The sequence below is a fragment of the Tiliqua scincoides genome, chromosome 3 (assembly GCF_035046505.1).
Source record: "Tiliqua scincoides isolate rTilSci1 chromosome 3, rTilSci1.hap2, whole genome shotgun sequence".
Lineage (NCBI taxonomy): Eukaryota > Metazoa > Chordata > Lepidosauria > Squamata > Scincidae > Tiliqua > Tiliqua scincoides.
In genome coordinates, this window is record NC_089823.1 from 237,982,668 (window position 1) to 238,002,111 (window position 19,444).

At 44.7% G+C, this 19,444-nt stretch overlaps 1 protein-coding gene across 2 annotated transcripts in view; it reads right to left on the minus strand.

Moving 5' to 3' along the window:
• Positions 1–19,444, minus strand: part of ARMC9 (armadillo repeat containing 9) — a 108,346-nt gene that overhangs the window by 25,545 nt on the left and 63,357 nt on the right. For both annotated transcript variants that reach the window (XM_066621778.1, XM_066621779.1), the window contains exons 20-21: positions 11,870–11,974; positions 10,455–10,570 (exon numbers count right to left, since the gene is read on the minus strand). In XM_066621778.1, the coding sequence (XP_066477875.1) occupies positions 10,455–10,570; positions 11,870–11,974 (221 nt within the window). The remainder of the gene's footprint in view (positions 1–10,454; positions 10,571–11,869; positions 11,975–19,444) is intronic.

Consider the following 19,444-nt stretch of genomic DNA (forward strand, 5'->3'; position numbering starts at 1 on the left):
ATAATTACTGGGATGGTCCATGTATTTATGGCTTTGATATTTCCACCATTTCACTTTGATTTTAAGATTTTTCGCACTCTTCTGATGTATTCTCACTGTGTCAAATCTTTCACTTTTGCATTCAAGATGCTATCTGCTTCTAAGATTCCTAAATATCTATAATTTTCATTATTTGACAAAGTTCTCAAAATGCATCCATTTCCAAGTTCTATTCCATCTTGATTCTGTATTTTTCCATGTTGCATTAATAAAATTGCACATTTGCCCAATCCGAATGTCATTTGAATTTTGCTGCTAAATATATGCACAGTATTCAGCAGTGATTCAAGTTCAGTGGGGCTTTTTCTTTATCACCCATGTACAGCAGGTGATTTATTTTCCCAGCTTAGTCTGAGATATGGTATCCCATGCTTGTTTTATTCTGAATCATTGACAAGAGAATTAAAGAGATATTATTCAGCAACAGTGACAAAGGATCCTCCTGAAATATGCCTCATTATTATATTAGATATTATATTATATTAAATATATAATTATAATACATAAACCACATATAAATTTATGTTTTATAAATATATAATATAGTATAATGTTACATATAGTATATGTATAATATATATTACAATACATATACTATATGTAATATACATTATATAATATATATAATATACAATATTTATACATTTATATTGTTAGTTGGCAACCTTCAGTATCGAAAGACTACGGTATCGCGCTCTGAAAGGTGGTTCTGGAACAGCGTCTAGTGTGGCTGAAAAGGCCGATTCGGGAGTGACAATTCCTTCCACACTGGGAGCAAGTGCAGTCTGTCCCTGGCCTGTCTCCCTGGCTATGGGCCTTCCTTCTTTGCCTCTTAGCCTCAGACTGTTGGCCAAGTGTCTCTTCAAACTGGGAAAGGCCATGTTGCACAGCCTGCCTCCAAGCGGGCCGCTCAGAGGCCAGGGTTTCCCACTTGTTGAGGTCCACTCCTAAGGCCTTCAGATCCCTCTTGCAGATGTCCTTGTATCGCAGCTGTGGTCTACGTGTAGGGCGCTTTCCTTGCACAAGTTCTCCATAGAGGAGATCCTTTGGGATCCGGCCATCATCCATTCTCACGACATGATCGAGCCAATGCAGGCGTCTCTGCTTCAGTAGTGCATACATGCTAGGGATTCCAGCACGTTCCAGGACTGTGTTGTTTGGAACTTTGTCCTGCCAGGTGATGCCGAGAATACGTCGGAGGCAGCGCATGTGGAAAGCATTCAGTTTCCTCTCCTGTTGTGAGTGAAGAGTCCATGACTCGCTGCAGTACAGAAGTGTACTCAGGACGCAAGCTCTGTAGACCTGGATCTTGGTATGTTCCGTCAGCTTCTTGTTGGACCAGACTCTCTTTGTGAGTCTGGAAAATGTGGTAGCTGCTTTACCGATGCGTTTGTTTAGCTCGGTATCAAGAGAAAGAGTGTCGGAGATTGTTGAGCCAAGGTACACAAAGTCATGGACTACCTCCAGTTCATGCGCAGAGATTGTAATGCAGGGAGGTAAGTCCACATCCTGAACCATGACCTGTGTTTTCTTCAGGCTGATTGTCAATCCAAAATCTTGGCAGGCCTTGCTAAAACGATCCATGAGCTGCTGGAGATCTTTGGCAGAGTGGGTAGTGATAGCTGCATCGTCGGCAAAGAGGAAGTCACGCAGACATTTCAGCTGGACTTTGGACTTTGCTCTCAGTCTGGAGAGGTTGAAGAGCTTTCCATCTGATCTGGTCCGGAGATAGATGCCTTCTGTTGCGGTTCCAAAGGCCTGCTTCAGCAGGACAGCGAAGAAGATCCCAAACAAGGTTGGTGCAAGAACACAGCCCTGCTTCACGCCGCTTCGGATGTCAAAGGGGTGTGATGTGGAGCCATCAAAGACAACAGTGCCCTTCATGTCCTTGTGGAAGGATCTGATGATGCTGAGGAGCCTGGATGGACATCCAATCTTGGGGAGAATCTTGAAGAGGCCATCCCTGCTGACCAGGTCGAAAGCCTTCGTGAGATCTATGAAGGCTATAAAGAGTGGCTGTCGTTGTTCCCTCCATTTCTCCTGCAGTTGTCTAAGGGAGAATACCATATCAGTGGTGGACCTGTTGGCTCGGAATCCACACTGTGATTCTGGATAAACGCTCTCTGCAAGTACCTGGAGCCTCTTTAGTGCAACTCGGGCAAACAACTTTCCTACAACGCTAAGGAGAGAGATGCCACAGTAGTTGTTGCAGTCACCCCTGTCGCCTTTGTTCTTGTACAGCGTGATGATGTTTGCATCCCTCATGTCTTGAGGTACTCCACCTTCTCTCCAGCAGAGACAAAGGATTTCATGCAGCTCAGTGATGATGATCTCTTTGCAGCACTTTAGGACTTCAGCAGGGATGCTGCCTTTTCCAGGTGCCTTGCCAAAGGCAAGGGAGTCCAGGGCCACGTGAAGTTCTTCTAGGGTTGGTTCACTGTCAAGCTCCTCCAGCACAGGCAGGCACTCAATGTTGTTCAGCGCTTCTTCGGTGACTACAGTTTCTCTGGAATATAGCTCAGAGTAGTGCTGCACCCAGCGTTCCATCTGCTGCGCCCGATCCTGGATGACCTCGCCTGTTGCAGACTTCAGAGGGGCAATTTTCTTCTGTGTTGGACCTAGGGCCTGCTTGATACCATCATACATCCCCTTGATGTTGCCCGTGTCAGCTGCTATCTGTATCTCGGAACAGAGCTGGAGCCAGTAGTCGTTAGCACATCTCCTGGCAGTCTGCTGGACTTTGCTGCGAGCACCTCGGAGGACCTGCAGGTTGCGCTCACTGGGACAGGCCTTGTATGCTGCCTGAGCTCTCCTCTTTTCCTCAATGACTGGTGTCAACTCCTCAGAGTGGGCTTCAAACCAGTCTGCTGTCTTGTTGGTCTTCTTGCCAAATATGGACAAGGCGGTGTTGTAAACGGCATTCTTGAAATGTTCCCATCTGTTGGATGCATTTGCATCGACCGGGCCTGGAAGAGATTCCTCAAGCTCCACTCCACTCAGAGAAAAGTGGAGGAATTTGCACGAGCGCTTGAGGAATATTTATAAATTTATATAACAACAAATAACAACATACAACAAACCTTTATTAGGCATATAGTTTTACAACTAATATCTCCAAACAGTCATGTATGAAGGTATATATTAAAAGAGAGATAAGAAATAAGAGTTAAAACACACCAGTTTGCTTACACAGTTACTCCAAGTTGCTTAGAACCAGCAATTTAGCCCGCTTCAAGTTGCTCAAATGTAGAAATTTAGCAACTGGAAGAGTCACAGATTCAAATTCACCTGCCAGCAAAAGTTGTAAAGAGGTGATCTCAGAGAGACCTTTTTTGTTTCCTGACAATGAGGGGAGAAACTGGTCTCTGAGCACCAGATTAAAAGCACAATGCAGAACAATGTGTGGAAGAGAGTCTACCTCTCTGAGGCCACAACTGCAAAATCGTTCTTCCTTCGGGGCATTTCTAAACCTACCAAGTAGGTCATTAGAAGGCAACACCTTGCATCGGGCTAATGTAAAAGCCCTCCTTTCAAAGGGGCACTCTAAGAAGGACAGGTATTTTGGTTGTAGACCAAAGGTATTGTTAAGATGGAAATTTAGGGGTGAACACTTTTTTTGTGCTGAAGCCAAAATCTCTTGCCTTTCTATGTCTATTAGTCTTGTTATCAAGAGCCTGATAGAAATCTCAAGTGTAGCAGCTCCTTGTAGATCTTCCTCGAGACCCATTTGTCTAATTTTCTTATTGAATAGAGCTAAGCAAGGAGACAACAGCGAGTCAGTCAATAACCCCTTTAACAACGGATTTTGGTCAGCCCTGAAGCACACTTTGGCCCAGTATTTTAAGAAACTGGACCAAGCTAGAAACTCCAGCCTATATTGGCCTGTCTCCAGGCACAGTGCCGCAAAGGGAACGCAATGCGGTACACCTAAGATCTATAAATTATATATATATTTACACAGGGCTTTTTTTGTAATGGAACGCACCGGAACGGCGTTCCGGCACCTTTTTTTCCCCCTCCTCTCTGCCCCCACCTTTCCCCCCCCTGCCTGCACCGCCCCGCCCCCTTTTTCCCTTCCTCCTTGCCCCCACCTTTTTTCCCCTGCCTGCACCACCCCGCTCCACACTGCTGGCTAGGGAGGGATTCGAACCTCCAACCTTGTGCTCCACAGCCCAGCACTATCTCCATTGGGCTATAGGAAAGCCTATTGTTAAAGTGTTCAGAACTAATATATAAGGTCTTCAACCCAGCTGGTGGCTATCAGTGCCTCAAGTATTAGTTCCAAACACTTTGAACTTAAAAACTCTGGTGGCTCCATGGATAAACTGCAGGTCTGTGGGGTTCAAATCCCAGTGAGGAATAATTTTTTATTTTTTTTAAGGTGGGAAGGTGCTCCATGGCTGCAAAATATAAAGGTTGGTTGCTAGTTGCCAAAAGGGGGGCCAGTTGAGGCTACAAAACTCCTCAAAACAGGCTCTTTTTTGAACTTTTCTTTTTTTAAGTCCCAGGTAGGACTTAACCCACAGCCTCCAGCAGGGGGCTCACTCCAGGAGCTTAACTGTGGGTTAAGTCCTAACTGGAACTTAAAAAAAATAAAGGTCAAAAAAGAGCCTGCCTGGGACTGAACTTTGAGGAGTTTTGCAGCCTCAACTGGCCCCCCTTTTGGCAACTAGCAACCAACCTTTATATTTTGCAGCCATGGAGCACCTTCCCACCAAAAAAAAATTATTCTTCATAGTGATTTGAACCCCAAGCCTCTGGCTCCACAGACCTGCAGTTTATCCACTGAGCCACCAGAGCTCTTAGGCTCAAAGTGTTTGGAACTAACACTTGAGGCACTGATGGCCACCAGCTGGGCTCAAGACCTTATATATTTGTTCTGAACACTTTAACTACTGTATAGGCTTTCCTATAGCCCAATGGAGAGAGTTTCCTATAGCCCAATGGAGCACCTCCCCACCTAAAAAAAATGGGGTGTTTCACTCCAGCTGTGGCAGGAGTGCTTTTGCTATCAGGGAGCTCACACGGGATGGACGTGTGTGTGTGTGTGTGTGTGTGTGTGTGTGTGTGTGTGCGCACACACACATAAAAATGGGTTATAAATAAATAAATAAATAAAAAGTTGTGAGTTCCTGCACCTATTTTTTTTTTTTTTACAAAAAAGCACTGTATTTACATAATATTATATATATATAAAATATTAAGGCTTCAATCCTAACTTCACTCTCCTGTGTGTAAAACCAATTAAACACAATAGGACTTACTTCTGAGTAGACCTGGTTAGGATTCTGCCCTGTATATTATATTAATAATAATACTTTCAAAATCTCTCTTTTTGTCTAGTAAAGCTATGTGGGTCATGATAGATTGTCATATTTAAAAGTGGGGCCTGCTGCTAAATTGTTTGAGAATCTGCCTTGGCCCATTACAAGTAGTTTCCCAGACTGCACACATGCAAATGTACCTGTGTGATGCCCGATCTTGTCTGATCTTGGAAGCTAAGCAGGTTCAGGCCTGGTTAGTACTTGGATGGGAGACCATCTGGGAATACCGGGTGCTGTAGGCTTATACCAGGGGTGCCCAAACCCCGGCCCTGGGGCCACTTGCGGCCCTCGAGTACTCCTAATCAGGCCCTCAGGGAGCCCCCAGTCTCCAATGAGCCTCTGGCCCTCCAGAGACTTGCTGGAGCCTGCACTGGCCTGATGCAACTGCTCTCAGCATGACAGCCAACTGTTCAACCTCTTGCTTGAGCTGTGGGGCAAGGGCTCCCTCCACTGCTTGCTGTTTCACATCTGTGATGCAGCAGCAGTAAAGGCAAAACTGAGCTTGCTTTGTGCAAGACCTTTTATAGGCCTTGAGCTTTTCCAAGACCTTCATCCATTAATATAAGTTCCATCTCTAATATATTCGTTTATGTAAATTTATCCAAATTTGAAATTTGAAATTCTTTTTTTTCCTGGCCCCCAACACACTGTCAGAGAGATGATGTGGCCCTCCTGCCAAAATGTTTGGACACCCCTGCTTATACCATAGTCTTTCGAGACTGAAGGTTGCCAACCAATAGGCTGTTTTCAAAAGGAACCTGCCCCAGACATGGGAACTGCTTGTTACAGCACAGTGCTGAATTCTCAATATCAATCTATTTCTTCATGGATGGGCTAAGAAACCCCTGCACTCACCTCTTCCACCAACCTTTTACAGTCTTATGAGCAGAGAAAGAGGGAGGGGGGATGGAAAACAGAATTTCAAAGACAGTCCAGTTCTCTCCACTGTTTTCAAATCTAGCTGTTTCATCATTCCCCCCCACCCCCCCACCCCGAGAACTGTAGAGTTGATCAACAGATTTATCAAACCCCTCCAGCAATAACAAGGCACTTGGAAAAATAGCTATTGCTAATTCTAGCACATAGATTTAAATAGGTTTCAGGGATTGCCTTTTGCCTTCTGTTGCTTTTTGCTTGGGGTCACATTTGCAAAATCTAGTGGAACACTGACCCCAAGCAAAAAGCAACAGGAACAGAAAGAGAAGGCAAAAGGCAAACCCTGAAACCTATTTAAATTTATGTGCTAGAATTAGCAATAGCTATTTTGCAAGTGCCTTGCTATTGCTGTCTATGCAGATTCAAGGCTTCCCTAGGGCCTGACACATACTGGAATGTAATATAAACTATACCTGGAAATGTCTCAAGAAAACTAGCCTGGACACTCTAAAACTAGACCGGTGAGGGCCAACTCTTCTCTAAAACAGATTGCTCTTCCAATCAGTAGTATGGGTCTTTCCTGGTTTTGATAAGAATGCAAGTATGGCTGTGGAAAGAAATGGGTTTCTTGGGACGATGACACAATGATAATGACAATCAGTGATATCTGTATATTGTACATTTATATAGTGCTTTTTGAGTGTTTAAAACACACATATGTTAGCTTGTAAGTTTTACAATAATCCTGTGAGGACAGGAGCATTTATTGAACAGTTTACTCCCTCAGATGCACAAAAATGCAACAAGATTCCTGTGCACCTGCAGACCTTCACTGATATACAAGAAACATATGCACACAAAGGTCTTTTAGAAGGTTTACTTATCCAGGATTTACACAGCCCTGCCTACGTGTGGCTCATCTGCCCTTAGGGCTGCAATCTGTGCAGGTTTAACCTATTTTTCCAGTACACAAACACAAGAACATTGGGTCCCCAACATACGAACCTCCTGAGTTACAGAGGGCTGTGCCAGCACTCTTGTGCAAGAGCAATTCATCCATTCTAGTACTTTTGCACAGGTGCAATAGTGCTGAGCTGGCAAGAGCTGGACAGCCTTTTCGTGCAGACAGAGTCCGTAAGTTCTCTGCGACAGCACCAAGCTGACTTATATTCGTTCCAATTCCTAGATAAACCTCCAAAACTGAACCAGGATGTAAGGGCCTTCGTGTACTGTGAACAGCTATTCCTGTTCCTGCCTTGACAGCAGAGCTGTCGCTGCTGCAATGACCATGTGGAATGCACATGTGCAAGGGTAGCTAAGTACTGTCTGTGATGCCATTAGTGACCAGTAATACAGCTTTCCACAAGCAACAAATGCATCATTTATGAAAGTTTAGTTTTAAATTTCAAAACATTGAGTTCTTTGCACTTCAAGATCCACATTCGGCTATGCATCCAGCCACCCCCTTTTCAAAGAGAATAAAGCGGCAACAAGGAACAAGCCTCCCGCTCCTCTTCTTTCATGAACTTTCAGTTTTATTTTTATTCCTATTCTGTGAAAGCTTTAAAATAGTTTAAAGACCCACTTCCAGGTTTCTTGCTCTTCCACTATCACCCCAGAATGCATTGGTAGACACTAATGGAATGTAATGGAATGAAATTATAATTATTTAACAGTGAAGCTAGGAAATTGGATTTTGGTGCTTATTTTCCTTGTTACAAGGCACTTAAAAGTAGGCCTTGGTATCAGTGGTAAGTCAAATCAGTGGATACCGAGGTCCACACTGTATTCTGTGAGTAAACCTTTTACAGTACAAAATCTTTTGTTCAGTGTTTCTAAAACTTTGATGGAGCTTTACTCCCTCAGTAAGTCTTTGTGGGGAAGGGCCTACGGGGGGGGGGGGTGAGGGGGTGCTTTCAACTTACTCTCCCCTTCTCCCACGCCTTAAAGGGATGGGTCACGACCCACCAGTTTGAGAACCACTGTTTTTGTTTATTCAATTTCAGTGGATTACTAAGAATTTTTGTACTTTGAGAGTAGATGTTTTCTTCTTTCCAGATCCATAGTTCATTCCATTTTATCACGCCTCCCAAAGCAATCTGCTTTTTTTTTTAAATAAATGGAAGAAGCCTAAACTACTCAAGCAAACATTCCCAAGGACCAGGATCCTCCACAGCAGTGTTTCTCAAACTCTGGGTTGGAACCCAATAGGTGGGTCACTAGCCGATTTTAGGTAGGAACCCATTCAATATTTTATTTTTAATATATTAGACTTGATGCTTCCATGGCATGTGACTGCATTGGGGAAAATATTACAGATTTGTATTTTTAAAAGGCTACTCTGTATATGCTTTTAACAATGATAGTAAATGGGACTTACCCTTGGGTAAATGTGTGTAGGATTGCAGCCTAGGATTGTTAAAAATTGTCCTGCTTGATGATGTCACTTCCGGTCATGACATTACTTCACCTGACAGATTCTTATTCTAAAAAGTGGGTCATGGTGCTAAACGTTTGAGAACCACTGCCCCTCAGTGTTCATTTGTTTGCTTTCCGCAGCTCTACTATCACATTTCTGAGATGGAGGGGCCAGGACTGAACATTATATTATAACAGTGCATTCCTATGCATGTAGTAATAAGGCCCACTGAATTAAATGGGACCTGTATTCGGCTTTCTTTTCACATAATTTATTCTTCAGTATTTATCATTTTCTCTCATTTATTTGGCATGGAGAGAGGCAAGAAGATATGCAGGGCAATGAAACCCCACTCCCAATGGCCAGAAGTCTTATTTGGTGCTTCTCTGGTTTTGGGAATTTCACCAGACACTGTCTACATAAGAACATAAGAACAGCCCCACTGGATCAGGCCATCTAGTCCATCTTCCTGTATCTCACAGCGGCCCACCAAATGCCCCAGGGAGCACACCAGATAACAAGAGACCTCATCCTGATGCCCTCCCTTGCATCTGGCATTCTGACATAGCCCTTTTCTAAAATCAGGAGGTTGCACATACACATCATGGCTTGTACCCCATAATGGATTTTTCCTCCAGAAACTTGTCCAATCCCATTTTAAAGGCGTCTAGACTAGACGCCAGCACCACATCCTGTGGCAAGGAGTTCCACAGATTGACCACATGCTGAGTAAAGAAATATTTTTTCTTGTCTGTCCTAACTCTTCCAACACTCAATTTTAGTGGATGTCCCCTGGTTCTGGTGTTATGTGAGAGTGTAAAGAGCATCTCCCAATCCACACTGTCCATCCCCTGCATAATTTTTTATGTCTCAATCATGTCCCCCCTCAGGCGTCTCTTTTCTAGGCTGAAGAGGCACAAACGCCATAGCCTTTCCTCATAAGGAAGGTGCCCCAGCCCCGTAATCATCTTAGTCGCTCTCTTTTGCACCTTTTCCATTTCCACTGTCTTTTTTGAGATGCGGCGACCAGAACTGGACACAATACTCCAGGTGTGGCCTTACCATAGATTTGTACAACGGCATTATAATACTAGCCATTTTGTTCTCAATACCCTTCCTAATGATCCCAAGCATAGAATTGGCCTTCTTCACTGCCTCTGCACATTGGGTCGACACTTTCATTGACCTGTCCACCACCACCCCAAGATCTCTCTCCTGATCTGTCACAGACAGCTCAGAACCCATCAGCCTATATCTAAAGTTTTGATTTTTTGCCCCAATGTGCATGACATTACACTAACTGACATTGAAGCGCATCTGCCATTTTGTTGCCCATTCTTGTCTACACTATCAAGCTTATTTCCCCAGCAATAAGGGGTAGAAACCTCTTTATACTGAAAACAAAAAACAAAGCTGACTTCTTGGGCAGCTAAATTACCCCCAAGGATGCCACATTCTGGTCTACCACAGGACTGAAGCGCACGCGCACAGCCCTGCTTCCTGGTTGACTCCAAATGGTTTAAATTCATCTCTGTAATCTTTTCTTGCTTGGAAAAAACCTTTCTTTAGTAGCTCACAACATCCTTTCAACCACAGTTTCCTTTCACCCTCTTCTTCCAAGCATTCATCATTCTAAATAAGAACTCTTGTAAAGAACCACAAGGGCGATGTCCTGTCTAAGGTGGACAATTTTATTTCATCACCATCATTCCAAATATCTCAGTTACATGTTTAGCGTAAGAGTTGTGGTCAATAGAAAAGGGTTTCCACTTTTCAGGCCTTTTGCCAAGACTTACGTTGGGTAGACAGCCCTGTGATAACCAGGCGTCACAGGTCTCTGGAGCGGCTCATCGACACTCTGATGAATGCCGGGAAATGGCTTCTTTTTTGCTTTTGGTGTATTGGTCATTATCTATGAGTTAAGCAGAGGACACAAACAGAGTGAAGAGATACAAAGGCAGATGACATGGGGAAGAAGAAGAACAGACCTAATATTTCCTTCTCCATCCAGGGAAGCATGTTCCTTTCATATACGCACTGGCAAACCCAAGACCAAACTCTGCTTCAACTTTGGAAGTGACCATAGTTCAATAGCGGAGTACATGATGTGCCTGTGGAAAGCTCTGGGTTCAATCAGTGGCTTTTGCAATTTAAACAGGTCTCACAGCCTCTAGCCAGGCTAAGCAAGATGGGCCAAAGGTCTGACTCCATCTAAATAGATTCTTATATTCTTTCAGTATCAGTGAAGGAGGAGTTCACACTGTTATACTGCTACTGTGTTAACAACACTCTATCCATAAACTACAGTTACACAATCCAAACTATAGACCCACTGAATGGGACACCATACAGCCAGTTCCCCAGTGAAGGTGAGTCATCAGGCAGTCTCGCAATGAACAGAAGGAAGCATTTTATTATGATTAAATATTAGAGCACTTGTCAGGATCAAAAGCAACATCTGAACTGTTGACCCTGTTGATTCTAGTAGTTTGGCCCCTCCTGTTACCTACTGACCAGCTGTGGGTTGTATGGTTTATTGGGTCTCCTGGGAAATCCAGTCAACCTTCTTTAGAAATGGACATGCTGGATTAGGTCTTGTCCAGTGTTATCTGCCTGGCTCTCTATTCCTACCTACTTCTCAGAACTGCCTGAAACTAATTTATGGCTTTCACTTCGACAAAATGGACAAAATGCGGTGTTGGCTATCAGCATGGGTGGATCTGAAAGTGGACCATAAATCTAATAAAATGAAACTCCAGGTTTAGAGGCAGCCTCTAAAAACCAGCCTCTGCAACCAGCCTCTGCAAACCAGTCAGAGAGCAACAATGAGAAAATCTCTTGCCTTATGCCCAGCTTGTGGCCAGCTAGTCACTGGTGGAAAGAGGCTGCTCAACTATATGGACTCTTGGTCTGATCCAGCAGTACTTTTCATAGGTTTAATTTGCCTGACTGACCTCCCTGGCTATTTGACCTTCCTGAGGAGCTAGAAACTGGAATTTTCTTCTGGGTTTGATCATCTGGAGCCCCTGGGACTCCACTCTGCAGAGATGCTTGATTTGCCCAAGAAGAGCAATTCACACACATTTGCCTTGGACTCTTCTTCCCAAGAGTGGATCAGGCCCACAACAGCTTTCAGGCTGAGTCCTTAAAGCATCAAGCATGAAATCCAAATAAACCCTGTTTGGCAACTGTTCCCACAGGTGGTACTCACCCCTAAATATTCAGTGGTCAAGAGCTTCTCTCCCGAGAGCTCTCCCTGCTGAGGCTGTAACACTTCGTCTTTGTCCAGATCCGCCTCCATGCTGTTATGGTCCTCCTGGCACAACAGGGCAACAGAAAGTCAGACGCCCAAGCCAGAAGAATCCCCTCTGGTCGAGAGAACGGATAATACAACAGGCAATGCCAACAAGGTACAGCTGCAAATCTATATGGGGGGCATATCTGCGGATCCTGTATCTGCAATTTTGGCTAACTGTGGATCGGATCTACGTGGCCTCTCCGCGTGCTCCCTCTGAAGGTGAGGAGAACTCTGTTCAGCTTTAGAGGGTTTTTTGAACTCAGCAGAGGCCGTGCATGTCCACCCAGGGAACATAAGAACATAAGAACAGCCCCACTGGATCAGGCACTAGGCCCATCTAGTCTTCCTGTATCTCACAGCGGCCCACCAAATGCCCCAGGGAGCACACCAGATAACAAGAGACCTCATCCTGGTGCCCTCCCTTGCATCTGGCATTCTGACATAGCCCATTTCTAAAATCAGGAGGTTGCGCATACACATCATGGCTGGTACCCCATAATGGATTTTTCCTCCAATCCCCTTTTAAAGGCGTCTAGGCTAGACGCCAGCACCACATCCTGTGGCAAGGAGTTCCACAGACCGACCACACGCTGAGTAAAGAAATATTTTCTCTTGTCTGTCCTAACTCTTCCAACACTCAATTTTAGTGGATGTCCCTTGGTTCTGGTATTATGTGAAAGTGTAAAGAGCATCTCCCTATCCACTCTGTCCATCCCCTGCATAATTTTGTATGTCTCAATCATGTCCCCCCTCAAGCGTCTCTTTTCTAGGCTGAAGAGGCCCAAACGCCGTAGCCTTTCCTCATAAGGAAGGTGCCCCAGCCCAGCAATCATCTTAGTTGCCCTCTTTTGCACCTTTTCCATTTCCACTATGTCTTTTTTGAGATGTGGCGACCAGAACTGGACACAATACTCCAGGTGTGGCCTTACCATCGATTTGTACAACGGCATTATAATACTAGCCGTTTTGTTCTCAATACCCTTCCTAATGATCCCAAGCATAGAATTGGCCTTCTTCACTGCCACAGCACATTGGGTCGACACTTTCATCGACCAGTCCACCACCACCCCAAGATCTCTCTCCTGATCTGTCACAGACAGCTCAGAACCCATCAGCCTATATCGAAAGTTTTGATTTTTTGCCCCAATGTGCATGACTTTACACTTACTGACATTGAAGCGCATCTGCCATTTTGCTGCCCATTCTGCCAGTCTGGAGAGATCCTTCTGGAGCTCCTCACAATCACTTCTGGTCTTTACCACTCGGAAAAGTTTGGTGTCGTCTGCAAACTTAGCCACTTCACTGCTCAACCCTGTCTCCAGGTCATTTATGAAGAGGTTGAAAAGCACCAGTCCCAGGACAGATCCTTGGGGCACACCGCTTTTCACCTCTCTCCATTGTGAAAATTGCCCATTGACACCCACTCTCTGCTTCCTGGCCTCCAACCAGTTCTCAATCCATGAGAGGACCTGTCCTCTAATTCCCTGACCGTGGAGTTTTTTCAGTAGCCTTTGGTGAGGGACCGTGTCAAACGCCTTCTGAAAGTCCAAATATATAATGTCCACGGGTTCTCCCGCATCCACATGCCTGTTGACCTTTTCAAAGAATTCTATAAGGTTCGTGAGGCAAGACTTAACCTTACAGAAGCCATGCTGACTCTCCCTCAGCAAGGCCTGTTCGTCTATGTGGCCCAGAGAAACACTATGCCTTATAAGACATTAAAAATGTCACCTCTAGTTTTCATTAAAAACTCACAGATACACATGGTCTCTGCTGGGTGCAGAAAACCCTCTGGAGGGTGGGTAAGCGTCCCAGTATCTGTGGGGAGTTCTGGAACCCTAGCTGATACAGGAGCATGCCTGTATACAGTTTCTAATGCATTTCAGTATCTTTGTCAGGAAAAATTGTTCAATAATTAGGCAAACTCAACATTACACCTCAGCTGACACAACCCCCTCCATCAATGGAATATCATCAAATTGATTTAATGTCTATCATCAGTCCAGAAGGATCTGCAGGCAGCATACAATAAAGTACCACTACACTGGAGCTGCTTCTACCCCTTCCAAGGCTCAGCACTGCTTTGGGGCAGTATATTCTTCCTCTAAGCTCTCCTGAGGAATCTGCAGCTTCCTAAGAAGAAGATCACCTTTCATCACACCACACTCTTCAAACCGCTGGCAAATGGGTGGTCCATTGCCTGGCTATGTGATCCATATTTCCTCCCTCCCCACCCCAGGATTGCAGAACTTTTCACAACATGCCAGGTGAGATGCAGAGTGATTGCAGCTGAACATTCTGCTGAAATGAAAACTTTGGGGAGACAGTTACAGACAAGTATGAACTAATTTTCAGGGTTTTATTTTATTATAAATGTCCATTCTTGAAAAAATTGATTTAAAATTTTAAATTGAATTTTAAAAAATTTAAAAAATTATTAAACACATTGTGTTGTATATCATATGAGAGCCAATTAAGGGCCCAATACTATCCAACTTTCTAGCACTGGTGCAACCACAATGCAGCCCCAAGTTAAGGGAACAAATGTTTCCATACCTTGAGGAGGCCTCCGTTACTGCCTCCCTGCCACAGAATGCAGTTCCCAGCTCTGTATCTAAACTGGTGTCTGATTTACACCTAGTTAAACTATCACTAGCGCACCATTTTTCAATAAAATTTTGAAAATTTACATAGCTATAAAATTTCACATAATGAACACAGACTGCTAAAAACTGATATTTTTGCATCACACCATAGGACAAATAAGCACCCCAAATTTCATAAGAATCTAAAGAGCTCAGTCGCAAACTGTGTAATGATCTGACATGGAATGACCCACCTTTGTCACTGCTCCCAACAATGCTCACATCATCTACCCAAGTGGTTACAGTGGATGACATGGTTACTTACCATTTTCGTGTCATGTAACTTAGTGAAATGAGATAGGGATGGACTTACCCAGGAACGCAGAAGAGGTCTCTCCTGCCCCTGGGCCAAGTCAAAATGATGCCTGACCAGACTGGGCAGCTGGACAGAGCAATGGAAGCTGCCTGGGGGACAACCCACACAACTCGTGAGCATCCCAGATGGTGCTGCTGTCGGTTCGAAGCCACACCTTTGTTCAATGCCTCTCCTCCCTCTTCCCTCCTATCCTTAAAAGGGCCAGTGAACCATTGTGTCCAGAACCCTGATGATGCCCTCCCTCAACTCCAGGTAACACATGAGTGCTGCAAATGTGATACACAACCAAGTACTCCACTCTATAACCACACAGATGGAAGTTATAGACTTTGCCAGAAGCGTTATGGGAGAAATCACAGAGATGAAGGCAAAAAGTTAACATATACAGAGAACTTATCCAGGTAGAGTAGTAAGGAGAACACCCTATGGAGTTTTGAGGATGGTGTACGAACACCATCTGGAAATACTGCCCAATTCCAATTAAAATAAAATGCAAACATGGGGTAGTGAAGTAAAAAACAGCCCTTAATGGTGCTTAATCGAATATTGTTTCCAGAATGACAAAAGCCAGACCAAATAAACTCAGGGCATTGACATCACTCTTTGGTGATGAATGGTTTAATCTGCCATTGCCCCCTGGGGGCTGGGGGATAAGAATAGGCCCTCAGTTTGGCTGTACTTGTCATAAGAGGCGACTAAACAGCCACCGGGTAGATGGGACTCTTAGCCTGGGAAGGCAGCTCATCTGAGAGAAGGAAAACTCTGATCCCAAACATCCACTGCCTTGTGGCTACATTCAGTTATGGAAAAGGCTTCAGGAGTCAACCTCGAGGCAAAATCAGGAGCCGGAGTCCCTGAGGCAGTTCATGGCTGAACACAGTCACGTTCTGGCAACTCCTGCGACGCCGCTGGAACCAACTGTATTGGCTTCTGCCTTTCCATTGGACCATTTCAGCAACGTGGAGATGGGGGATGTGCTGCATGGGTAACAGTCTATCCTCTATAACTACTGTACCCAGGCTTCGTGCACTGGAGAAGACACTCTGTTCCAGAACCACCATTCAGAGCACGATACCATAGTCTTCCGAGACTGAAGGATGCCAACAACAATCTGCCATTAATGTGACATTGAAATCTGTCCTTCAGACTGCAAGGGCCGAACTCCACCCTGGTTTCAAAAGGGGTGTTTGCAAAGGTGCGCTTTGTGCGAACAGGAAGAGCAAATGTGGGCAAGGGAAACCAACCAAACAAATTCTTATTTAAATCCCATTCAAATGTGTTGCTACCCTGACAAAATGCTCTTTCAAAATAGTTAGTCGATATTAGCCAAAGTCATTACCAGCAGCGTCGGCAAGATATTTATACATTTAGAACATTGTGTGCCTTGTATTTATTTCCTCATTTATGTTAAATATTGCTGAGCATCTTTGTAAGCCTCCCTGCATTTGGGAAAATTACATTTAAAAACTGCTCAAATGTAGTGCTATGCATCCAAGATGCTTGTAACCATTCAGACATTGGTCCATCTCGCCAGTATCCTCTTCTCTGACAGGTAGCGGCTCTCCAGGTACTCAGGTGGTGACTTGTCTGCCTATTATCTGCTACCTGATCCTTTCATTGGAAGATGCCATTGAACCTGTGGCCTTCTGCATCCAAAATACATGCTTTACCATTTACCTCTAACTCTTCCCCGATAACAAGTACTAAAATATTATCGCTACAGCACCATCAGTGGACCTCATCCTTTACAGAGTAACATAAGCACAAACAACCAGACTCTGTCCTAAGAAGCTTAAATTTTCTTAAATTTCAAGAAGCAGGGTAAGGGGACAGAAAGATGACAAAGAGACGGGAAGGGAGAAAAGGAAGACAGAAAAGTAAAAGGAAAGACATGTATGTAAAGAAAGAAGCAACTCTCTTCATTAGGCCGCCTACATATAATGGCTGAGAAGATCATGAACAACAGACAACTTCCCTCCTGCACAACTTTCTGCTTCCTGCTTAGCATTCCCTGCTTACTTTGCCACGATGTCCAAATCAGCACACTACATTTAGTGCTTATTCTGCAAATCAGTTGCAAGCAATGGTCTGAAGAGCATTTCCACATCAGCATTAAACCAGAGTTTCCAATTCTGGCATAGAGGATAAGAGAGAGAGAGAACTCATGGTCACAGCTGGTACTGAATGGACTCATTCGATGGAGTCAGGAACGGAATGAAGGAGAGGCCAGGAACAGAGCCAGAAATCTTCAGATCTGTGCTCTCCTTTCTTATGTGGTAAACCACTGTGGCTCCTTGGGCCAGGGAGACTACTGTCCTCAGGCAACCCACCCATTTCTTCTTAAAGGCTTCTAAAGACTTTTCCATTTCTTCTAAAGGCTTCCAGGTCAGGCTTGGCTATTGCCTACAACAGGACATGTTTCCTTGATATGTTAGGTTTTTTAGTTGAAAGGGGTTTACATGGGGAAACATTAAAAGACAGCATCCTCCACCTGCAATGGCACAATCTGATCACCTTAGGAGTCTACCTCTTCATTCTGCTGTATGTACTGACAGTGTCTGCCTGACTCTTGAAGGACTAGCTCCACCACCTGCCTCCCTATTGACTGCTTGCTTGCTTGCAAGATTTTCCTTCAGAACCCTGTATTGGGCTCAAGCTGCCTACTTTCCACTAGACTTGCTCTTTATGACTGCCAAAGGGCCAGATCATGATAGGCAGATGGAACAGATAGTTGTTCTGCCGATGGGCCAGCAAATCAAAGCATATGAAAGTAGAGAGGCCACCCTACCACCTAGTAAGGTAAGGCAGCAACTTCAGGAAGAAGGCACTAGGCCCCAATAAGGCCAGCAGAGTGGGAGAGAGACAGATCATCTGACCCATGGAGCACATCTTCTGCATAAGCCTTACTGCTGCATTCTGGCCCACATCCTACACACTTCAGTGAGGCTTGCACAGAAGAGCATTACTCAGTGGACTGTGCTTCATGTTGCTTTGCCTGGTGGGGAGTGGGATGCCATCTGGATTTTCCTCTTCAAGCACTGAAAGATCCTTGAGACAGGCCAAGTCTAGAACAAGCAATCACCACCCGAGCAGAAAGCTTCCAGTTTTGCATGGACTGGAGAGGAAGAGATTAGAACTCTGCCACTTGGCTCCGCGAACAGGTATGCTGAAAGATGGTCAGAGCAGAAACAGATGCCTTCTTTAACCAATGTCTTACTTTGAGATCAACTAGTACAGGGTGGGGGCTTGTGGTTCAGAAAGTTTCTACATCCCTGAGCAATTCTCCCAGCAAGTTAAAGCCTTGACATAAAGGTGCCCATTGCACAATTGTATGTCACAATGGCAAGTAATTCCTTCCTGCATTCCACAAACACAACAGTCACAGCAGTTGAGATGAGTCAACAATTGACTATTTGCTTATTTCTTAAAAGTAATACCCTGCAATCACCTGCCAACTCATGCAGGTGCCATTTAGAAACATGTGCCCTGAAAACCAATTCTGTAGGTCAAAGCCTACACCTACGAAGCTAGAAAAACTGACTTCCTCAGGGGTCACAGCCATTTTAGTCTCTTGTAGCAAAGACAAGGTGTTATAAGGTTTAGCACAAGGTACTACAAGTCTCTTGTAGCACCTTCAAGACTAACAGCACAATCCTATCTTGCGCTGGAACAGGCAGGCCAGGAGGCTTGTGCTGTAACCAGCACGAGATAGGGTGCCAAACTGGCTCAGCCAGAGGTAAGGGGAAACTCTTCCCCTTCACCCCGGGTAAGCCACTGCAGCACCTATGGGTCGCCTCATACTTGTGCCACTTCCTGAGGTGGCACAAGTTTGAGGAGAGCAGAGCGTCTTGTAGCCGCTCCACGCTGCTTGGGAACAGGGGTTGGGATCTGGCGTAACAGTCGGATCCCAGCACCAGCTACCGCTCCCCACCCATCCTCGGGACTGCCCTCCACCCACCCTGGAAAGCCTCCCTTCTGCCCCTGCCCACCCCACAGCCTTGTGTCGGCCGAGCTTGGCCAACACAAGGTTCACTCTGCAAGCCACCACAGAGGCTGGATGCAGCCTCCATGCACTGGTGTGGCTTGCTCCCGAGAAGGCGCAAACATGCTTTACGGCACGTTTGCGACCCTCCTAGGCTGGTGCAAGGGACTTGCGCCTGCATAATGTGAAGTTAGGATTGTGCCCTAACCCATTTATTTCAGCAGAATCTTTCAAAAGACTGGAAATATTGGGGAAAACATTATGGTTAAAATCTGTGTGCTGTTCGTCCTATAAACTCCTGCCAGTTTGATCCCAACAAATAGAAAAGCCACATTCAAGGACTTGAGGCTTTATGCTGAACCAGTGTTTCAATACTGGTCAATCAGATATTATTATTATTATTATTATTATTAACAGTATTTATATACCGCTTTTCAACTAAAGTTCACAAGCGGTTTACAGAGAAAAATCAAATTTTAAAAAAAATCAAATAACTAAATGGCTCCGTCCCAAAAGGGCTCACAATCTAAAAAGAAGCAAATGAA